Here is an 18,502-nt window from a genome sequence, read left to right on the forward strand (position 1 = left end):
ATGTCCTAATTAACTTTGATGAAGTAAAAACACACAGTGAGAGGGTCAGAGTTTAAGACCAAAATATGGACAACACCTAAAAACAAGTTCACGGTTATTTTAATGCCCACAGTGCCATGGTTAGCATTGCTAAGCCTCTGTCCTGATTGACAGGTCACCTTTTGTCACGCTCTAAAGCATCCCCTGCTTTTTTAAATATATGGGACCATAATTTACAAAATGAACATCATGCTGTATTGAATGAGACTTGACTAGCGATTGTTATCAGAAACATGGCTATCAGACCAAATCAGTGAAATTGGGCTTAATGGATATAATATTTTTAGGTCTGATAGATAAAAAGGAGGAGGTGTGGCCATCTTCATTAAGAAATGCTTTCTGTTACTATTGTTAGCTCTGTATCTACTCTGAAGTATTTTAAATATTTGGCCTTAAGTGTTTCTATGGGACAAAATGTTAATTGTGGAAATTGCTTGTTGTTGCTCGTCATAGGAGCATATCGTCCTCCCTAATGCCATTATTGAACTTGCTCGTCTGATATCCTTGCATGGATCTTCAGAAATTGTAGTTATTGGTGATTTGAATTTTGGCTGGCTTACCAATGCATCTAATGTTTTAAAAGATTTGTGTAATGATTTAAACCTTACACAGCTAATCTCTGCTCCGACAAGGCCTGATCCAGGTAACCCTGAGAAAGTCATCTTATTGGATCTTCTTTTAACAAATAGGCCACATCATTTTAATTTTAGTGGGGTTCTTCCGCTCGATTTTAGTGATCACTGTCCAATAGCCTGTATCAGAGACACTGGACAAGAAAAGTCTTGTTTTATTGTAAAGAGAACTTTTAAAAAGTTTGTAGAGCAAGATTTTGTACATGACTTGTCTTTAAGTGATAGTTCTCTCACGATAACTGTTACTGACCCCACTATGGCTTTAAATTATTGTATTAAATTATTTTATTAAAATTTTCAATTTGGTTGTTGATAAACATGCCCCTTTTAAGAAGCTAAGAATAAAGAACAGATGTACCCTTGGTTTACTGCGGATATCGCTGACATGTTACATTCTAGAGACATTTCCTGGAAAAAAGCACGTGCTTTGGGGTTGGGTGCAGATTGGCAGCATTTTCGTCACCTCATCCTCGTCACCCTAATTCGTAATGTGAAATCATTTTATTATGTTTCTTCTTTATCTGATTGCTATGGAAATCCAGCAAAATTTTGGAGAATAATTAAGTCTCTATCTCATAGCCTTTCCTCATCCTTACCCAATCAGATTACTCAGGATTCTGCCACTGTCTATAATGAGAAGGAGTAATGCGATATCTTTAATAAACACTTTGTTACTGCCGGTCACTTATTCCAGAATTCACCCTTAATTGTTCCGATAAGTGACAACTCATCTAGTATGCCAGGGGATCCTGGGGTGTATAGTGCTCAATGCTCTCTGTGACATTGATCCAATGAAGTGACCCTCCCTGAATAGATAAAGGTGATATAAACTCATTATGAAAATGTAATCACTCAACTAAGAACTAGGGTCATTTTCCAATAAATATTTATAGAAACAGATTTCTTTTTGCTATCAGTGGAGTCACCCCTTGCTGGAAATGAGATAGAGTGCAGCTTTAAGGCACTTCCCAGTGGCTTTACTGTCCATTATTTTGACAGTCTCTGTATATGAGTCAGGTAGCTGTTTCTTATTGAAACTAATGGTGGTGATTTATTAAAATATATTGTGACTTTTTTTTATATTGGACAGTATTTTTGTCTTTTGAAAGCAATAAATAATACAAGACCTCTGCTCAGAACAATACTGTGGCCCGTCTGACTACTGATAATTGTAAACACATGCCTGGAGAGAAAGGTGTCTGTGAGAAAGAATAATACATTGCTGTTTTTTTATGTCTGTGAATGCTGTCAGCCCATCTTTTCAGTTGAGAACAGGTTTGTTTTACATCATGACAAATGTGATGTGCAGGGTGTGGTTGACTATGAATATAATGCGTATGTCCCTCTTCCCACGCGCTGCAGAGGACAGGTGCCCTGTATGACAGGCACTGAATGGGATCTCTGCCAGCTACTGGAAAACACTTCTGAGATCTGCTGCTTGTTTCAAAATCAATAGACTGGTTTATGAAGTAACATTTAGTAGATGTACCACTAAGAATGTATGTCTATTAGATGTCATTATCCATCTGTTTTGAGGATTTAAAGTACATTATGCAAAGTCTGTTCAGAAGGTTTGGCGTAACAGTCTGATCACACTCGTAAGGGTGTTAGGAGTGCCAAGCCTAGTTACTAATCACATACAATCACATCAGTGACTGAGTTGCAAGGTAGAAATATTAGCTTAGGAAGAACATGACAACACTGAAAACCCCAGTGACTAATTATTGTGATAGGTGGGAGGAGAAAAGTTTGATTTTTTTCTCTCTTACTTGTAAAGCATGTTCCTTTCTCATATAGGCTGGTAGACTTTAACAATGTTTTCACTGCCATTCTAGACAGATTATTCCCAGGAGGGCTGGGTATTATGCAAAAATCTTCGATACCGATACCTTGAATTTGATACTGGTTCTTGAACGATATTTTTTTATATTGATATAATAAAATCAGTTTTAACAATAAAATACATTCCAACATTACACATTACGGCACAAATGTTAATTTTTCCTTACTGTTAATTGGCTTACTGGCGCTAATGAGACTTGCTCTTGAGGAACAGAATTTTGGTATTGAAATAAAAGGCATTTCTCGATACTCGATACTAAGGAGGCATTTCGCTTGGTGCCTAAAAAGTATTGTTTCGGTGCCCAGCCCTAATTCCCAGGCTGCATATATAAAGCAAAGGTAATTTGCTCTCTTACTTCACATTAACTCATAGACGTACAGGAGCAAAACACTTTTTCAAAACACCTCAGAGGTGTTCCTAGAACCACCATACATGTTCAGGCCAATTAACAAAAATAGGTCTGAATCATGCAGTTCTGCCCTCAGTTGAAGACGTCTGAGGGGAGCAACTTCTATGCTCTCCACCCCACATAAGGACCAGGACGTAAGTCCTGCCATGTGCAGTGGCTGCGATATACCCTATCGTTTAAAAACATTCCACATCTGGTGACCCAGTCACCACTAGGAAAGACTAGTTGGCAACCACGGAAGAGTGGTGACAGTGGGGAGAGACTGCTGGCATCTGGGGAAGACCAGAAAAAGGGGTGCCAAGGCTTGGCAAGCCAAAGCACTTCCTCCGTGAGGAGGAACACAACTCAAGACGCTATGGAAAAGTTAATTGTAAGACACCCCCCATTGCACGAGAACAAGGGAGGATGAGCGACCTACAGGATAGACAACTGTTATGACCATGGATGACAATCAAAGGACAACGGCACAGAACAACGGAATAACTAGAGTCTGTAGGTGTGGAAAGGTCTGCAAAGGCAATAGGGGTCTGAAGATACACCAGAGTATGATGGGCTGTTTATAACACTAGTGTGCAACGCACAGGGCAACCTGATGAGACGGAGGAGAGGCAGGGTCAGGTGTCCAACCATAGCACCCAGAATCTCCAGGCACACAATGAAGGCACAGCCAGGAAAGACTGGGAGTCTTTCGCCCGGGGAAATAGACCAAGTCCTGGAGTCTGTCCTCGCTGGTGACGTTGGCAAGAAGATGAAGGCAATGTCCATTATCATCTGGAATACGGGAGCAGAACGCTTTGGGATGGAGCAGAGACAGACCAAAGGCCCGCAGCATGCTGGAGAGAACAGGCACTCAAGGGAAATTGCAAAACTCAGAGGCAACTTGAGAAGAGTGAAGAAGGTTTTTCGGCAGGCTCCTGAAGACAAAAAACCTGCCCTTAAAGAGATGCGAGATAATGTGAGGGAGAGCATAAAGACCTTGCGCCGAGCGGAGTGCCAGCGAAGGGATAGAAGGAGGTGGGAAAAGGAGAGGGTCAAGTTCACAAAAAAAACCTTCAAGTACCTGTCAGGGCTCCTTGGAGTTAAAAGATCAGGAGTGCTAAAGGCCCCGAAGGAGGAGGTAGAAGAGCACCTCCGTAAAGTGCACAGTGACCCAAGGCGAGAGGAAGAACTCGACCTGGAAGGAAACCTGTGCAGCCTAGAGGAGCCGACCATCTCCTTTGATGACGGAGCCCAGATGGCAGGAAGTCAACGACTTCATCTGAAAGGCCAGGGGAAGATCTGCACCAGGGCCGAATGGAATTCCGTACAGAGTTTACAAGAACTGTGAGAGGCTGAGGAGATGTCTTTGGAGGCTACAATACCAACAATGACTTGATCCAAATGTTATTAATCCAAATCAGGCTACTGGAAGTCAAAATCAGGAATTAGTTTTATCATCCTTTTTTATAACAGTTTGGCAGTGTCTGGCCCCTTCCCATTCAAACTGATTTTCATCACAACAATGACAATGACTGACGGAGGAGTGTCATGCTTGAATGAACTGGCATTCCCCGTCCAGCACAACAAAACTCAGATTAAACTCCCAAACTAGGCGGTGTTGATCACATACAAATCAATATTCTTTTACTGTTTTGCATGTTTCTCACCTAAAATGTTTTCAAAAACACATTTTACTGTACTGTTTAGCTGTAATTTGACAAGTTTGTGACCCTGCCACATGTTTTTCCCTAATCAAAACGAACCAAGCATGTGTCTCAGAGCCATGTCATTTCATTGCTCTGATTGGTTTTAGGTCTATTCAACAGAGGCATTTTGGTCTCTGAAATCGAAAATGAACTTCAGTTGAATGAAGTTCAATGAAACTGAATGAGTTTCCAGACTAATATGCATTTGCACATTTGTATGGCTATGCCAGGCTAGGAGACCTTAATGGATGTTTTAATACAATTAAATGAATGAGCCTTCAGCACAGCCAGTGTGATCTTTATCCATGGATGATCAGCAAAAACCAGACCTAGGTGTGTGTAATAGTGTCTTTTTCACTTTCTATCTCTGTCTCTCATCAACACATCAAAGAAAAGAGAGAGAATGTGTGTTTTTGTAATGCTGTATGATCAACTAAGCATTGTTTTGTCTTAACATGACTGTCCAGAGAGGGAAACCAGGCATTTCGGGAAGCCATGGCTGCACTGGAGAACCATCCACATGTCAGGGGCCTGTCCTTTACCTCGTTCCTAATCCTTCCTTTCCAGAGGATCACAAGGCTCAAGTTGCTCGTACAAGTGAGTGTGCCGTAATGATTTAAAACTAAACCGATATTACGGGGCGAACCTGGCCCTATGTAGGCTTAGTCCTTGGCAGTGGCCCGGGTTTGAGTCTGACCTATTAGCCCTTTGCTGCGTGTCATCCCCTCTCTCTCCCCCTTTCCTGTCCATCTGCACTATCTAAATAAAAAGCCCAATAAATCATGTTTTAACTAAATATACACATATGTACTATAGTAAAATTACTGTACTAATTTACTGTAGTAAAATGGCAAGATATAGAAGTTTTGGATATATTTTGAACAGGTTAAAATTGCAGTAATGAATTGGGATTTGGTGCCACTGTAGATGCTTTTTGTTGAGGCTTTTGTTGTTTTTATTTGACATTGTTTCTCACACAGAACATCCTGAAAAAAGCAGACGAAAACTCAGAGAGAGAAGCAAATGCTATAAAAGCACATCAGCAACTGGAGCAGGTGAGCATCTGTCAAGGGGCGGGGCCCAAATTGAGATTGAGAACAGCAGTGAGGCAGTTGTAAGGATCGTGTCATCATAATGTATTACTTTGTATCATTAACATCTACATGCCATTTACATTGATTGTTGACATGAAGGATAAAATGATTGTTGCCTATATAACTTTCCAAACTTGTAAAACAGTGTATTACATACAGCTGTACAGTGTTTTGGTGTCTGAAACCTCCCTGGTTTGTGTCTCATTGTCTCACCAGTATCTGAAACCATTAATTTCAAGCACCCCCCAAACTCAACCTTTGCATGATTTTGACTTAGGGCTTATTTCAGTCTAAAGACCTAGTTAGGCTAAATCATTTCCTGTATTACTGGTTTTAAAGAAGTTTGACTGATATATTTATACTCAAGCAGAGTACACTGTTAAAGGCAGGGTTGGCAATGTTGAAAAGCTAGCAAGATTCAAAAGTAGCATCTCCTCAGGGCTCCGTCTAACCCCTCCCCCTGCCCTCAGGGCTATGTCTAGCTGTATCTGCAGCCTTTTTAGTGAGGAGCATCTCGCTGCAGTCTGCGGGAAGCGGGGCTTGACATCAAGCCCCGCCCACATCCAAGTCAGTCATTTTTTTTTTACCTACGTCGTCTCCCCATACGCTCGAACCATACAGTCTATGGCTCGAACGGACCAAGACGGTAGCAAACCTCATATCCTCTTGTTTCACATTAGATGACAGAAACTGATGTAAGCTAAACACAAACGACATTTCATGCAACAACAGTGAACTGTAATTGGGTCCGTGTACTTTTTCGTTCATTTGATTTCCGACTTTGAAACGAAAAGAGTGGTTCGGAAATAACGTAAGACTGCTCCGGTGAAAGCCTTGTTTTCATGAGCTTCTGGGGCTAGCTGCTAGCTAGCTCGGAAGTTACATCTGATGGAAGGCAGGTTGCTAATTAGCCAATGCTAAAAAGTATGGAAGTATCCTACTAGTTTCCCCTGCTTTCTATCAATATTCCTCAGTATTTGTCTTTTGGTGTAGTTTGCTAACATGCTCGTAGACATGTAAATGAACTGTTTGCGTGCTAGTTAAGTCAACGGTCAACACCTTTTATATTGTAACGTGAAAGCTCAGGCTGCGTTAGCTTCAGCTAAACCACAGCAGCAACTTGCACTGCCCCGTTAAAATGCAACTCGGATATAACGGTAATCACGTAGCGATTTTACTGTATCTAGACATCTGTATGTGTGTTCGACCTTTTGAAATACTTAGATTAGGTGTGTTACTGTGCAGGTAATATCCGAGGAGCGTTTTGCATGATTGTGAGTTCTCCTGAACCAGACTGAGAGACCATTTAAAGACTCAGGAACCCTTTGCAGGTGTTTTGGATTAATTAGCTGATTAGAGTGGGACACTTTGAGCCTAAAATATTGAACCTTTTCACAATATTCAAATTTTCTGAGGGTTTTCATAAACTGTAAGCCATAGTCATCAAAATGATAACAAATACAGGCTTGAAATATCTCGCTTTGCATGTAATAAGTCTATATAATTAGTTTTACCTTTTAAGTTGAATTACTGAAATAAATGAACTTTTGCACAATATTCTAATTTTTCGAGTTTCACCTGTATGCTTCTGGTTCACCTGTTAATTGTTAAAGCAAAATCGCCCCTTTGTACATTTGGTTGTGACTGAATTCTTGCTGTTAATATGAAAGTCCATAACGAAACAACACACCATTCTACTTTTGAGGGCTAAATTAAATGAAATATGGCTCGTTTTCCGTTTGACCACATTGTCATCAATATTAACAAGGTTTAAAATGACCCATTTTTCAAATTTGGATATCATTTCAAAATCAGAAATCAGTAGTAACTACATGAAAACTTCACTGTTGCATGAAATGTCGTTTGTTTAGCCTAAATCATCAGTTTCTATCTAATGTGAATCAAGAGGCTCTATCAGCTTCGCTACCAGGCTGTCTGTCTTCAAAAAACTTTATTATTCAAGTACAGATCCATAAACACATTGAAAACATTAAATGCATACATACATACACGAAAAAGGGGCACATTAAATTTACATTAAAGAGGTTGTAAGGCATTGTAAATGTTCAGAGTCCGGATGGCTTTCTTATTTGTCAGTCCTTTTTTAAGGTTTTAAAATATAATTTCATGTCATTTTTAAATTGGTGACTAGCCTATTCGGTTTTCTTTCAGATCATTTACATTTATAGATATAAAATTTTCAAATAAAATTAAAAGATTCAAAATAAAAAACATGTCATTTATCCAAATAATTTTCTTCATAGTAAAAAAATTCTACCAGGCTGTCTTGGTCATGGATGTATTAAGAGAACGGTCTTGGTCCGTTAGAGCGTATGGGGAATGACGTAAGCAAAAAAAGCCTGCAGCCTGCAGCGAGATGTACTTGTTTTTAGTTTACCCTTTTCAGCATTAGTCTTTCTTTTCTTTGCCATTTTAGCAGGGCAGGCTGAAAGTAACTGTAAAGTAACTGCTGGAGTTGAGCCGGATACTCGGCTGAAACGAGTATCCGGTACGGATAAAGCACTTTTGCCGAGTACAAGTATTATACGAGTAATACAAGTCAATATCTGTGCTCGGATTGAATAAAAATCCTCATTGGATAGTTGACTGTGTCTGCGTTCTGTGATAGGCTAGTCGTCACAGCGCCCCTCCCCTACACACACATACAGATGTATTGCGTTGTTGTGTCCCGCTCTGCTCACTCACACACACACAGAACATCTCTCTCTCTGTCTCTCTCTCTCTCTCAGGTTCGCCGGTCTTTTCCGTTAACGTTTAGGGTTTTTTCAGCTTCAGGTTTGTTTTTTACTTCGGTTTGTAGTACTTACTTATTAACCAGTAGAGTTCTGGTAAACGTGGGGTTTGTTCAGACGTGGTGCTTGGTAGAATGCGACTCGCGTTGCGTCTCTGCCTGTCGGAGATTTTTTTTCTTTTTTAAACCGTCAGCTGGCTCTAAACAGATCTGAAAAACAGCGTCGGACTATTTGATCCATAGAACACAGTCCCCCCGCCCCCCTCTCTCTCTCTCTTTCTCTCTCTCTCTGTCTCTCTCTTACTCTCTCTCTCTCTCTCACACACACACACACACACACACACACACACACACACACACACACACACACACACACACACATACCTGGTGTGGAAATAAAAAAAAAAAAAAAAGAAATCACACTGATCATAAAAAAATTAAAAGTTAAAAAAAGAAAGTTATGTTGAGTATGAAAACTCTTGTTCATTACATTGTACTTCATAATTGCAACCCCATGTGTTGTATTCATTGTTCTTGTTCTGTATATAGTTTGTTTGTTATCGTGATCAAAACCATTGATCTGAAGCTCAATGCTGATGCTGTCATGTAAATAGTTTTCTAATCAGCAATAAATATAACAATTTCTGATCAACCCATATCAATTGCATGCTTAAAATAACATACTGGTTAAAGCCCCGCCCATTTCAAGACAAACCGACCCACTTCCAGGTTAAATCCCGCCCACTTCCGGGTTAGGCCCCGCCCAGTCCGAGTACAGATACAGATGCAGATAATTCATACGGTTAACAGATACAGATACAGATACAGATAATGCTGTACTCGCTCATCCCTAGTACCTGCGGCAGCGGCGACGTTTGCTGAGTTGTTTTTCCTCGATTGTCCAGTAGATTTGCAGTAACTCTGGCATCGACATGTGTACATGACAGGGGTAGAGTATGTGCAGTTTATAAAAACAGGGTTTACATATCCCTAGTATTAACAGCAGGGCAGTCAGAATACACTTCCACTAAAAGAAAGTTATAAGGAGAAATAATAAGATAAATAAGATAATAACAAAAGTAAGGAGCAGGTTTCTTCAAGTCATTTAAGACCTTTTAAACCACCATCTTTGCTGTTTTCCTTTGGTTGGGAATAAAGACAGTGAGGCATACTTATAGGGAATGCTTGGAAATCATAGTGGTGCCTCTGATTGGAGTTTGTATCAGTGATTGGTAATTGGCTCCACATAGCTCACTGTATTTAGTGTGACTTTACTCTTGAGGGTAAACCAATGGGATATTATTTAAGAAAAAGCAAGTTTGAAGTTCTATTGGTTAGAATTCGTATTCCAATACTTAATCCACCTACTTGTGCAACATCAATCACTCACTGGGTCCAATTGTAAATGCCAAAACCCATTTGTGTAAGTGGAGTCAGCACTTGATATTAAAGCAGGTTATACTACAGTGTGAATACCCCTGCTGGCTCAGACTAAAACAAGACAACACTAGAGTTGAACAATGACAGGTAAGGGAGACGGATTTGTTGTAAACAAGAGTATTATTATCTGCTATATCATACATGTTTTATTACATTACAAGATTTCTTTGCATGTAAGTGAGTGGGGAAGACCTTTAACGGCCTTTACACTTTATTTTGACAGATAACTCAAGATAATTATTAAAGGCAGGGTTGGTTAACACTTACAGACAGACTTTTTTATATAGTTTGAAATGGTCTTTACATCATGACATAAATTAAAAATAATAAATAACTTATGGGCTCTCAAAAAGGAGCGAAAAAGATCTGTCATCTGTGTGTACTCTGATGGTACATGTCCATATGCGCGTCGTTTTCACAGATGGGATCGCCCCGCTTCCCAGCATTGCACGCTAGTGGTCTTGCCACTAGTTTCTCTTCACTGACCACTGACAAGCAAAGAAAACAGTCTCTGCCCTCCTACAACCACGATGGCTGCAGCTGATTGGACGAACGAGTCACGTGGGGTTGGCTGCCCCCCCGAATTTCAAAACCGACCATAATGGCAGCCCGTTCGGAATACGATCTTGTATTTTACGAAAATAGTTCAGCAAAACGTGTTTCTGTAAACATTTTAAGCGAGAAAGAGGCCATGCAGTTGCTGAATCTGTCTTCTTCAGCTCAATCTGCAACTTGCAGTAACGCCATAGTTACTGCAAGTCTACTGCAGAATGGAGGAAAAGCACATACTATACTCATACTGAACTATTCCTTCCCTCTCTTCAATTGTTATTGTATATTTTTTGTAAATGTGTAAATTATATTGAATTGTTATACTGCATACTTAACAGTATTTTTTTATATTTCTTACTGTCCTTTCTATTTTTTATTCTTTATATGTTTATATGTTAAGTGAGTGTTGTACTTTGAGAGCAAAGATGTTTGTTTGTTTGTTTTGTTTGTTTGTTTGTTTACGCAAACTTGGCCAATAAAGCTGATTCTGATTCTGAAAACTCAGCAAAAGTTGCCGCTGTCGCAGTTATTTAGTAACTTGTTTTGATGAGTAAAATTGCAGTCCTTTCTCTGCTCTGCTCTGAAGGCAGGTCTGTGTATAGGTTAGCGCCCCAAGGGCAATAGGGGGGATTAGACGGAGCCCTGAGGAGATGCTAAATCTTGCTAGCTTTTCAACATAACCAGCCCTGCACCAAGGCCAGGCTTCCTGGCATGAATTACAAGTGCAGCCAGGGTTCTCTAGGAACTGAGTTCCAGAGTTGCACCAATGCAGCAAATGTTTATTTTTTTAGTATTGAAAAAAGCATACATTCCATAACAATGAGAGCCAAATGTAAGAGATAAAGAAGAGAAAACAATATCACATGATGTTCTAAGGTTATGGATTGATGGTGTATGTTTATGTCTTCCTCAGATTGTGAAAGAGTGTAACGAGGGAGTGCGAAAAATGAGTCGTACTGAGGAGCTAATCAGTATTGAGAAAACACTGGAGTTCAAATCCAAGGTAATCTAAGTCTTATTGTCTTGCATTTTGAATGTAATGAAGTCACACAGTTTTGTTTTTCATGATGGCACATTCAGGGGCGTAGCACAAAATTCTGGGCCCTGTAGAAAGACATTTTCTATGGGCCCCTCCCCACATCCACAGCTATTCATTCTAGCATTTTTTTTCCTCACATGAGGGTCCTGGGTACTCAGTCCCCTTTTCCCCCCCAGTCCGACGCCCCTGGGCACATTGCAGATTTTGTGCCCAGCTTTTTCCTTGCTGATATAGCTGTAACAAAGTGGAAGGAGAAAATCAGCAAAATCTGTTAGTATCAACTGAGCAGTGCAATACAATAAAGGTGTTCAGGATTAAGGAGATTCGTTCAGACCATAGCTGTGTCCCAATTAAGAGACCACCTTCTTCAGGTCTGGATTTCAAGACTCGTCATAAGTAAACAAGTCCCATTTCAAAGGTTTGAGAAATGTAGCTGAGAAATCTGGCTTTCTTTGGCCCTGTTTTAGACATGTGGTTCATCCTTTGTAGTCATCTGTATCCCACAATATTTTGGGTCACAGTGAACTCCTGGGTAGTTAAAATGTAAGAGGGAATGTATTTTGTGGAGACTGTTGCACCTGCTAATGCATGTTGTGACCAATAGAGAGCTGTAGTGCCGATGGTAAAGCGCTAAAGACATACTGTTTGGTCTGGAGACGTGGTACCCTTGTGTTGACAATGTTAGTAATGATAGCTTACTGTGTCAGTAATACAGAAAGCCTTGATGAAGTTTTTCTTGAAACCAAGAGAGCCATCTAGTGGGCTCAACAAATACAACTGATGGTTCATTTGGCCATCACTAATAACTAGGTAGTGGTTTGTCATAGATGGAGAGAGGCAGAGATGCATGTGCTATATGAGCACAAGAGCCCTGTGTTATAGTGTTACTGTGTTACTAATAGCGGCAATGTTTCACTACAAATAGTGCTAATAGTGATAACTGTAATTGTGGTCATCATGTGGATTTCTTTTTGATAAAATGTGCTGGCTCATGGTTTTCAGTTTTAACAGACTTTCAGAATTTACAGAATGACAAAATAATAGGATTATACAATCCCTCTGAAATTCATAAAGGATTGCTGAGATCAACAGTTGCTTAGGACCAGAGCAACCACTCTGACTCTATTCACTTGTGGAGAAATAGCCACATGAACATGTCTTGAGTGTGGATGCTGCACTGTCACACTCACTACCCAACTCCAACACTGTTTTCACTGTAGAGCTGCAAAGATTAATCAATATCGATCAGTTGTCAATTATTAAATTAATTGCCAATTATTTTGATAAGCGATTAAAAATATTTTCATGATTTTTTTTTTAGAAATTCTCTGATTCCAGCTTCTTAAATATGAATATGTTTTAGTTTCTTCGCTCCTCTGTTAAACTGAAGATGTTTTTTGAGATGTTTTGAACAAAACAAGACATTTGGGTTTTGGAAAAACTGATCGCCATTTTTGACCATTTTTTCATAGACCGAACAACTAATCGATTAATTGCGAAAATAATCAACAGTTTTAATGACAATGAAAATAATCGTTAGTGGCAGCCCTATTTCACGGATCAGAACTTATTTGACTCTGTGATTATGGGCAGGGTCTCTAACAAGTCATTACAGAGTTTCTTTAATGTATAAATGGACCAAATAACATACAAACTAAATAATCACAATTGCACTGTGCAGGAACTATAAAATATAGTTTGTACAGGAAATGTATAAACATAACAGTGAACCTCTACCTTTTGTCCTCTGCAGTCTGTGCCCATCATTTCCCACTCGCGCTGGTTGCTAAAGAAGGGTGAATTGCAGCTGATGGCTGGACCGAAGAGTACTAGGACCATGCGGAGTCGTAAGCTCTACCAACCGGTCTACTTGTTCCTTTTTAACAATCTGCTGCTGGTCACCAAGCGCAGCTCAAGGTAAGCATTTGCCAATGTATTCTCACTGTGAAACACTCAGTTGCCCATTTATTTGGTACACTAAACTAAACTAATGCAGTCTAATACAACAGTTCTGCAATAAACCCTCCTTTCATGCAGGTTGTAATGTGCAGTTTGTGTTGGAACTGTTTAAGAGATGGGCTGATTTAACTTTATGATGGAGGATGTAGTATGTGGTGGTGTTGAACTGTATTGCTTTTAGGGGTGACTATTCGACAATTCTAAGGAGCCTAATTTGACTTCCAATCTTAGTCGAATCATCGCAGTGGTAGAAAATGTGGTTATAAACAAAGGGTCATTACATAATTGCTTGGTTTTTCCCAATAAAGCCTATTTTGGAATACATTTATTAGTTGGTGCACTCACTCAAGAACTTACACACACACACACACACACACACACACACACACACACACACACATAGCGATAGCGCTGCAGGGATGTTTTTATGTTAAACAAAAAGGATCTTACTCTTTAACAAAAAGGTCTATCTCTGTAGGGATTTTTTCCATAATGTTGTCAGACACTTATAATAATAATCTGAGCATGTCAGTGGCAAAACAAGCAATTTTTTTGGACATAAATTGAAGGTGCACAATTGTCCATTAAAGTAACATTGCAGCTTGTTTCGCTGCAGATCTTGTTTAATACTGGACAAATTCCAAAGATCGTTGTTCCCATCAGTGACTTAGACACAACATGGGAAAATATGGTCCAGATTGAAAAATCACGAAGTTACCCTTTTAAAGGCAATTTTTTGCATCAGATTAGGTAGCTCAAGCTAGAATATTTTTTTGTATGAACTACCCTCTTAACTGACAACTTGTGGTGTGGGTCAGAATAATGCAATATAATTCAACACCACAAACTGAGTGCATGTTTACATTCAGTGAATGTTAATTTAGTCAACTTGTTGTCAGTGGGGAGAAGTTCCAGGTTCTTGACTCATGCACACGGGCCATGTTGAGGACTGAAGTTCTTGAAGACCAGGGCCAGCTACTGGCCAATGTCTTTAATCTTAAACTGCTGGAGAACCAAGAGGAACGTCCAGTCAGCTACATGCTCAAGACCTGCAGTATGTGAGTATCAGAAGCACAATCATCTTATGGTTCACATAGCGGTTGCGAATGAGATGTGGGTAAGGATAATGAGAGAAAATGAAGAGATCACGTTAAGAGATGGGCCTCGCTCTGCTTCCAAACAAACTCTGGATGGGTTTGTTTGTGAAAACCATGGTGTTTTGTGATAGTAGATATGTGATTTTAGCAGGGAGCTTAAAGCTTTAGTGCGTACCTTTTTGATATTAATGAACGTCCGTTTCATTCAAGGCATTGCCAAATGAGTTGATTTAAAGTTAATTAAGACTATCAGCTCCACACAGCTCTCTCTGTATTTCTCTGTATGGCTATACTCAGAGGATTGTGTCGTCTGGCAACTTTCGCGCGCAGAAACTCAAGTGAAGATAATTACCTCTTCTGAAGAGTCCATCTTGTTTTTTTAATCCTCCGTGTCCTCCTTGGCTACTAGCAAATGCGTGGAGGAGGGGTGGGGGGGCGCGGTTACGGAAGGCTTGTATCATGTGGATGCAACAACAGTGTTGTTGTCAATACTTAGAATTCCTCATGGGGTGACAGAAACTACGCACTATAGCTTTAACTACTATTAAATTCATCTTCTGATTGTGAACTGTTCAGAAAGCAATTTTATGAAAAAGCAAGTAAGTCATGTAAATATTTCTGTAGAGAATACACATAAAAGAGTAATGTGTGTACCCTTGATGCGCAAAACTTAAATATTAGTACATCTGGCTCACACTGATCAAATATGAAACATTTTAATGGGCATTTCAGGATTGTTCACTTTTATAGTCACTTGCAAATTAGTGAAGTATAAGGAACATGTCAAACAGTACAACATTGACTACATTTACATGCACATAATATTCCGGCTGTTGCCCATATTACGAAAAAGACAATATTCTGACTAGGCTGACCGTACCAGACAAGAGGCCATAAACTGTCACAAACTGCGGCAAGAACCCCGATTGAGACACAGATTCTGAATGTGTTGCATACATTTTTCAAAACTGCTTCTAAAACCAGAATAATACCGGAATATCCCACATTTCTTAATCACAAAAATGGTAAATCTGGTAAAAGGCCTTATTCAGGGGTTATCATTATTTAGGGGTGGCAGTAGCTCAGTAGCTCCGTAGGGAGTTGGGCTGGGAACCGTAGGGTCGCTGCTTCAAGTCCCTGGACGGAGTGTTGATTGGTAGCTCTAAAGATGCCAGTTTACCTCCTGGGCACTACCAAGGTGCTCTTGAGCAAAGCACCATACCCCCCCAACCGCTCAGGGCGCTGGTCCAGCACTGGCAGCCCACTCACTCTGACATCTCTCCATTTGTGCATGAATAGGTCCTGAGCATGTGTGTATTTCAGACCTGTGTGTGTAGTGATTTCCTTTTTCTAGCCAATATTTCCATAAAAAAGAGTGTTTATTAATACGTAACTTTAGGTTTTTCCAAATACAGGATTCAGAATTAACACTGCATGAAAAGTGGGATTTTCGTCCCGGGAAATGCCCAGAAACGCCCGGAAATCCCCCTAATTTTTGTCAGTTAACGACAATTTACAGCCTGTTCATCTGTGCCACATATTGACAGAAACGAACCATGAGGATATGTGGAGAGCTCCCGCGGAGGTGTGAATGGCTCTAATTAGCATATGAATAGCAGCGACACCGCGCCTGGCCAGATAATGTCTGGCCTGGCTTGAATTTCCTCACTCAGTATTGGATGAAACCACTACTTTTAAACAAGAAAAATCACTCGTGATTGGTTAGCAGGTCTGTCACGGGTTAGGCCATTGGTCACCCTGGGTCACGAGAAGCCAAATCCTACAGCATCGTCAACTGTCTGCCTGCCGCGGCCGCCTCGGAGCTGTTGGTAACAGGCGGCATTCTATCTGAATTCGGTCCATTTTGCAGACGTCTGTGGTGCGTTGCCCTGTATTTCGGATCATCAGGTCTATGGTGGCGCACTTCCAAATGTCCACCTCGCCCACAGCCAGCACACTCTGTCTCGCTTCCAGCAGCTGTAAAATCAATCAATAAAGACAATCAGTACTGCACGATGCACTGCTTATGGACACAACAAATCTATGAATGCACCTGAAAAATATTCACATTGACCAAAAACGGATCTAATCTAATAAGTCTTACCCTCTTTTCTTCTCAACTGACTCCAAGCTGAACTCTTCACAGCTTCCGCCCGAGATGCCAGATCTGGTTGTTTATACCTGAAGCTCCTGCGTGCTGTCTCATATATGTCTTACAGGCAGCTGGAAAACAATTAAATGACACTGTGTGAATAAAAAAAATTTAAACAAGGAAGGATAAAGCAGTAAAAGTTACAGCATCATGTAAATCTGGACTTGCAGACTCGACTAGCTCCGAGCAAATAGGAGGTCATGGCCTCGTTATGAGGCGAGGTTAGGCTGTAAAAAAATGTATGGTTAAGATCGGTATCTATTAACGTATTTATGTCCTTATACAGCAGAATGAATGAAATGCATTCAATGAAAGCATATTTTTTAAATCTTACGCTTGTTCCGGTTCGTACTGCCTACAATTTGTCTCTGAGCTGTGAAGACGGCATACTGTTTCCTGTAAATTACAAGACCAAAAAAAGTTGAGGAACCCATCCTTGACCCTCTAGCTGAACTACGACCAGCCATTATAAAGCAGTTTATAGTTGTTAATATTGTGTCAAAAGGTACTGCATTTAAAGATGTTATTGCGCAAGTTTCCTGGCTTCATCCCCATCCGGACAGACATTTTTTTGGAAAGCCAATAGAAGTTTGGAGCTTTCAGGGAACAGACACGTCATACCCAGCATCATTTCTGCCTTTTGAGCGCATTGCTGGGAGATGTGTGGTTAACACATCCACTGTGCATTTAAGCAAGACCAAAGAAAAGGTCACTGTAGTCATGCCACTATGCACAGTGGTTGAGCTCTAGGAGACTGTGATGTTGTTTGCATGGAATGCACATTTTACCTTTGTGGCAAAGCCTGATTAAAACTAAATGTTGAAATCAATTGTTTTAAATTTAAATTTGTTTTGTTACATAACATTGGCCATTGCTAATGACATACACATACATTAAATTTATACTTTCATTAAATAAATCAATTCAAGCTATAATTTAAGAGTTTATAATTAGGCTATACTGAACCTGATCTATTTATACAAGAGATTTTCTTAAAATGAAGTTAATACCTTTTAGAAAAATGTCACCTGGGGTAAAACTCCCCCTGCTACCCTGATTTCCATTTGTATAGCTCACAACATTTTCATTTACATGTTAAAGCCTCCCCTAGAATTAGGGGGAGGGGGGTCATGGGAGGGGCAACTGCCAAGCAAGGCCCACGTCAATTTCCAACAATTCACGGCAGTTTTCGATGTTGCCTGCAAATTGCTGTGTGCAGTCATAAACCTAAACTTCCACGACAATCTACAGTGCCGCTTACTGACGAAAATCCCACTTTTCATGCAGTGTAAGATAGATATTGATATTGCAAGCTTACTGTACAGCAAGACCTTCTTCCACACATTACAGAGGTTGGATATGATAGGGTGAGATTTTAATTTAAAGGGTATATTGCTAGACAAAAATGTATCTTTAACTAGTTACTCATCAATGGCATTCTGTAAACAGGAGTGATAAGCTTCGATGGATGTGTGCTCTCACTCCTAACCGACGCACACGCTTCATGTCTACTAGTGCCCACCAATCAGGTGAGACACAATATCACACCACCATTGTGTACAGTCCTCAGCATGCAGACGTGGAGATGTGAACTCAAACTATCTGTGATGTTTTTCAGACTCTCCACAGGTGCAGTGTATTCAGTCGTACTCGTCTCAGGAGCCAGATGAACTCTCCATTGAGATGGCTGATGTTTTGAACCTCTTAGAGAGAACAGAGGATGGTGTGTAGAGGCACAAATCTGCTCATATATCCCATTTGAGACTGTTTGTTCTCCTTGTAAAATAAATAAATAATTAAAATGTGAGT

General features: G+C 40.1%; 1 protein-coding gene and 1 pseudogene across 4 annotated transcripts in view; one reads left to right on the forward strand and one right to left on the reverse strand.

The window, feature by feature from the left end:
* The window catches only part of LOC118495060, a 1,111,612-nt pseudogene that overhangs the window by 719,204 nt on the left and 373,906 nt on the right, over positions 1 to 18,502 (reverse strand).
* ngef (neuronal guanine nucleotide exchange factor) overlaps positions 1 to 18,502 on the forward strand; it is a 30,447-nt gene that overhangs the window by 10,342 nt on the left and 1,603 nt on the right. For all 4 annotated transcript variants that reach the window (XR_004107193.2, XM_031312044.2, XM_036001361.1 and 1 more), the window contains 7 exons: positions 5,076 to 5,205; positions 5,589 to 5,663; positions 11,360 to 11,449; positions 13,239 to 13,402; positions 14,344 to 14,502; positions 18,143 to 18,222; positions 18,312 to 18,416. Coding sequence is in view for 3 of the 4 variants with exons in the window: in XM_031312044.2 (XP_031167904.1) it covers positions 5,076 to 5,205; positions 5,589 to 5,663; positions 11,360 to 11,449; positions 13,239 to 13,402; positions 14,344 to 14,502; positions 18,143 to 18,222; positions 18,312 to 18,416 (803 nt within the window). In the remaining variant the exon portion in view is untranslated. The remainder of the gene's footprint in view (positions 1 to 5,075; positions 5,206 to 5,588; positions 5,664 to 11,359; positions 11,450 to 13,238; positions 13,403 to 14,343; positions 14,503 to 18,142; positions 18,223 to 18,311; positions 18,417 to 18,502) is intronic.

The sequence above is a fragment of the Sander lucioperca genome, chromosome 5 (assembly GCF_008315115.2).
Source record: "Sander lucioperca isolate FBNREF2018 chromosome 5, SLUC_FBN_1.2, whole genome shotgun sequence".
Classification (NCBI taxonomy): Eukaryota; Metazoa; Chordata; class Actinopteri; order Perciformes; family Percidae; genus Sander; species Sander lucioperca.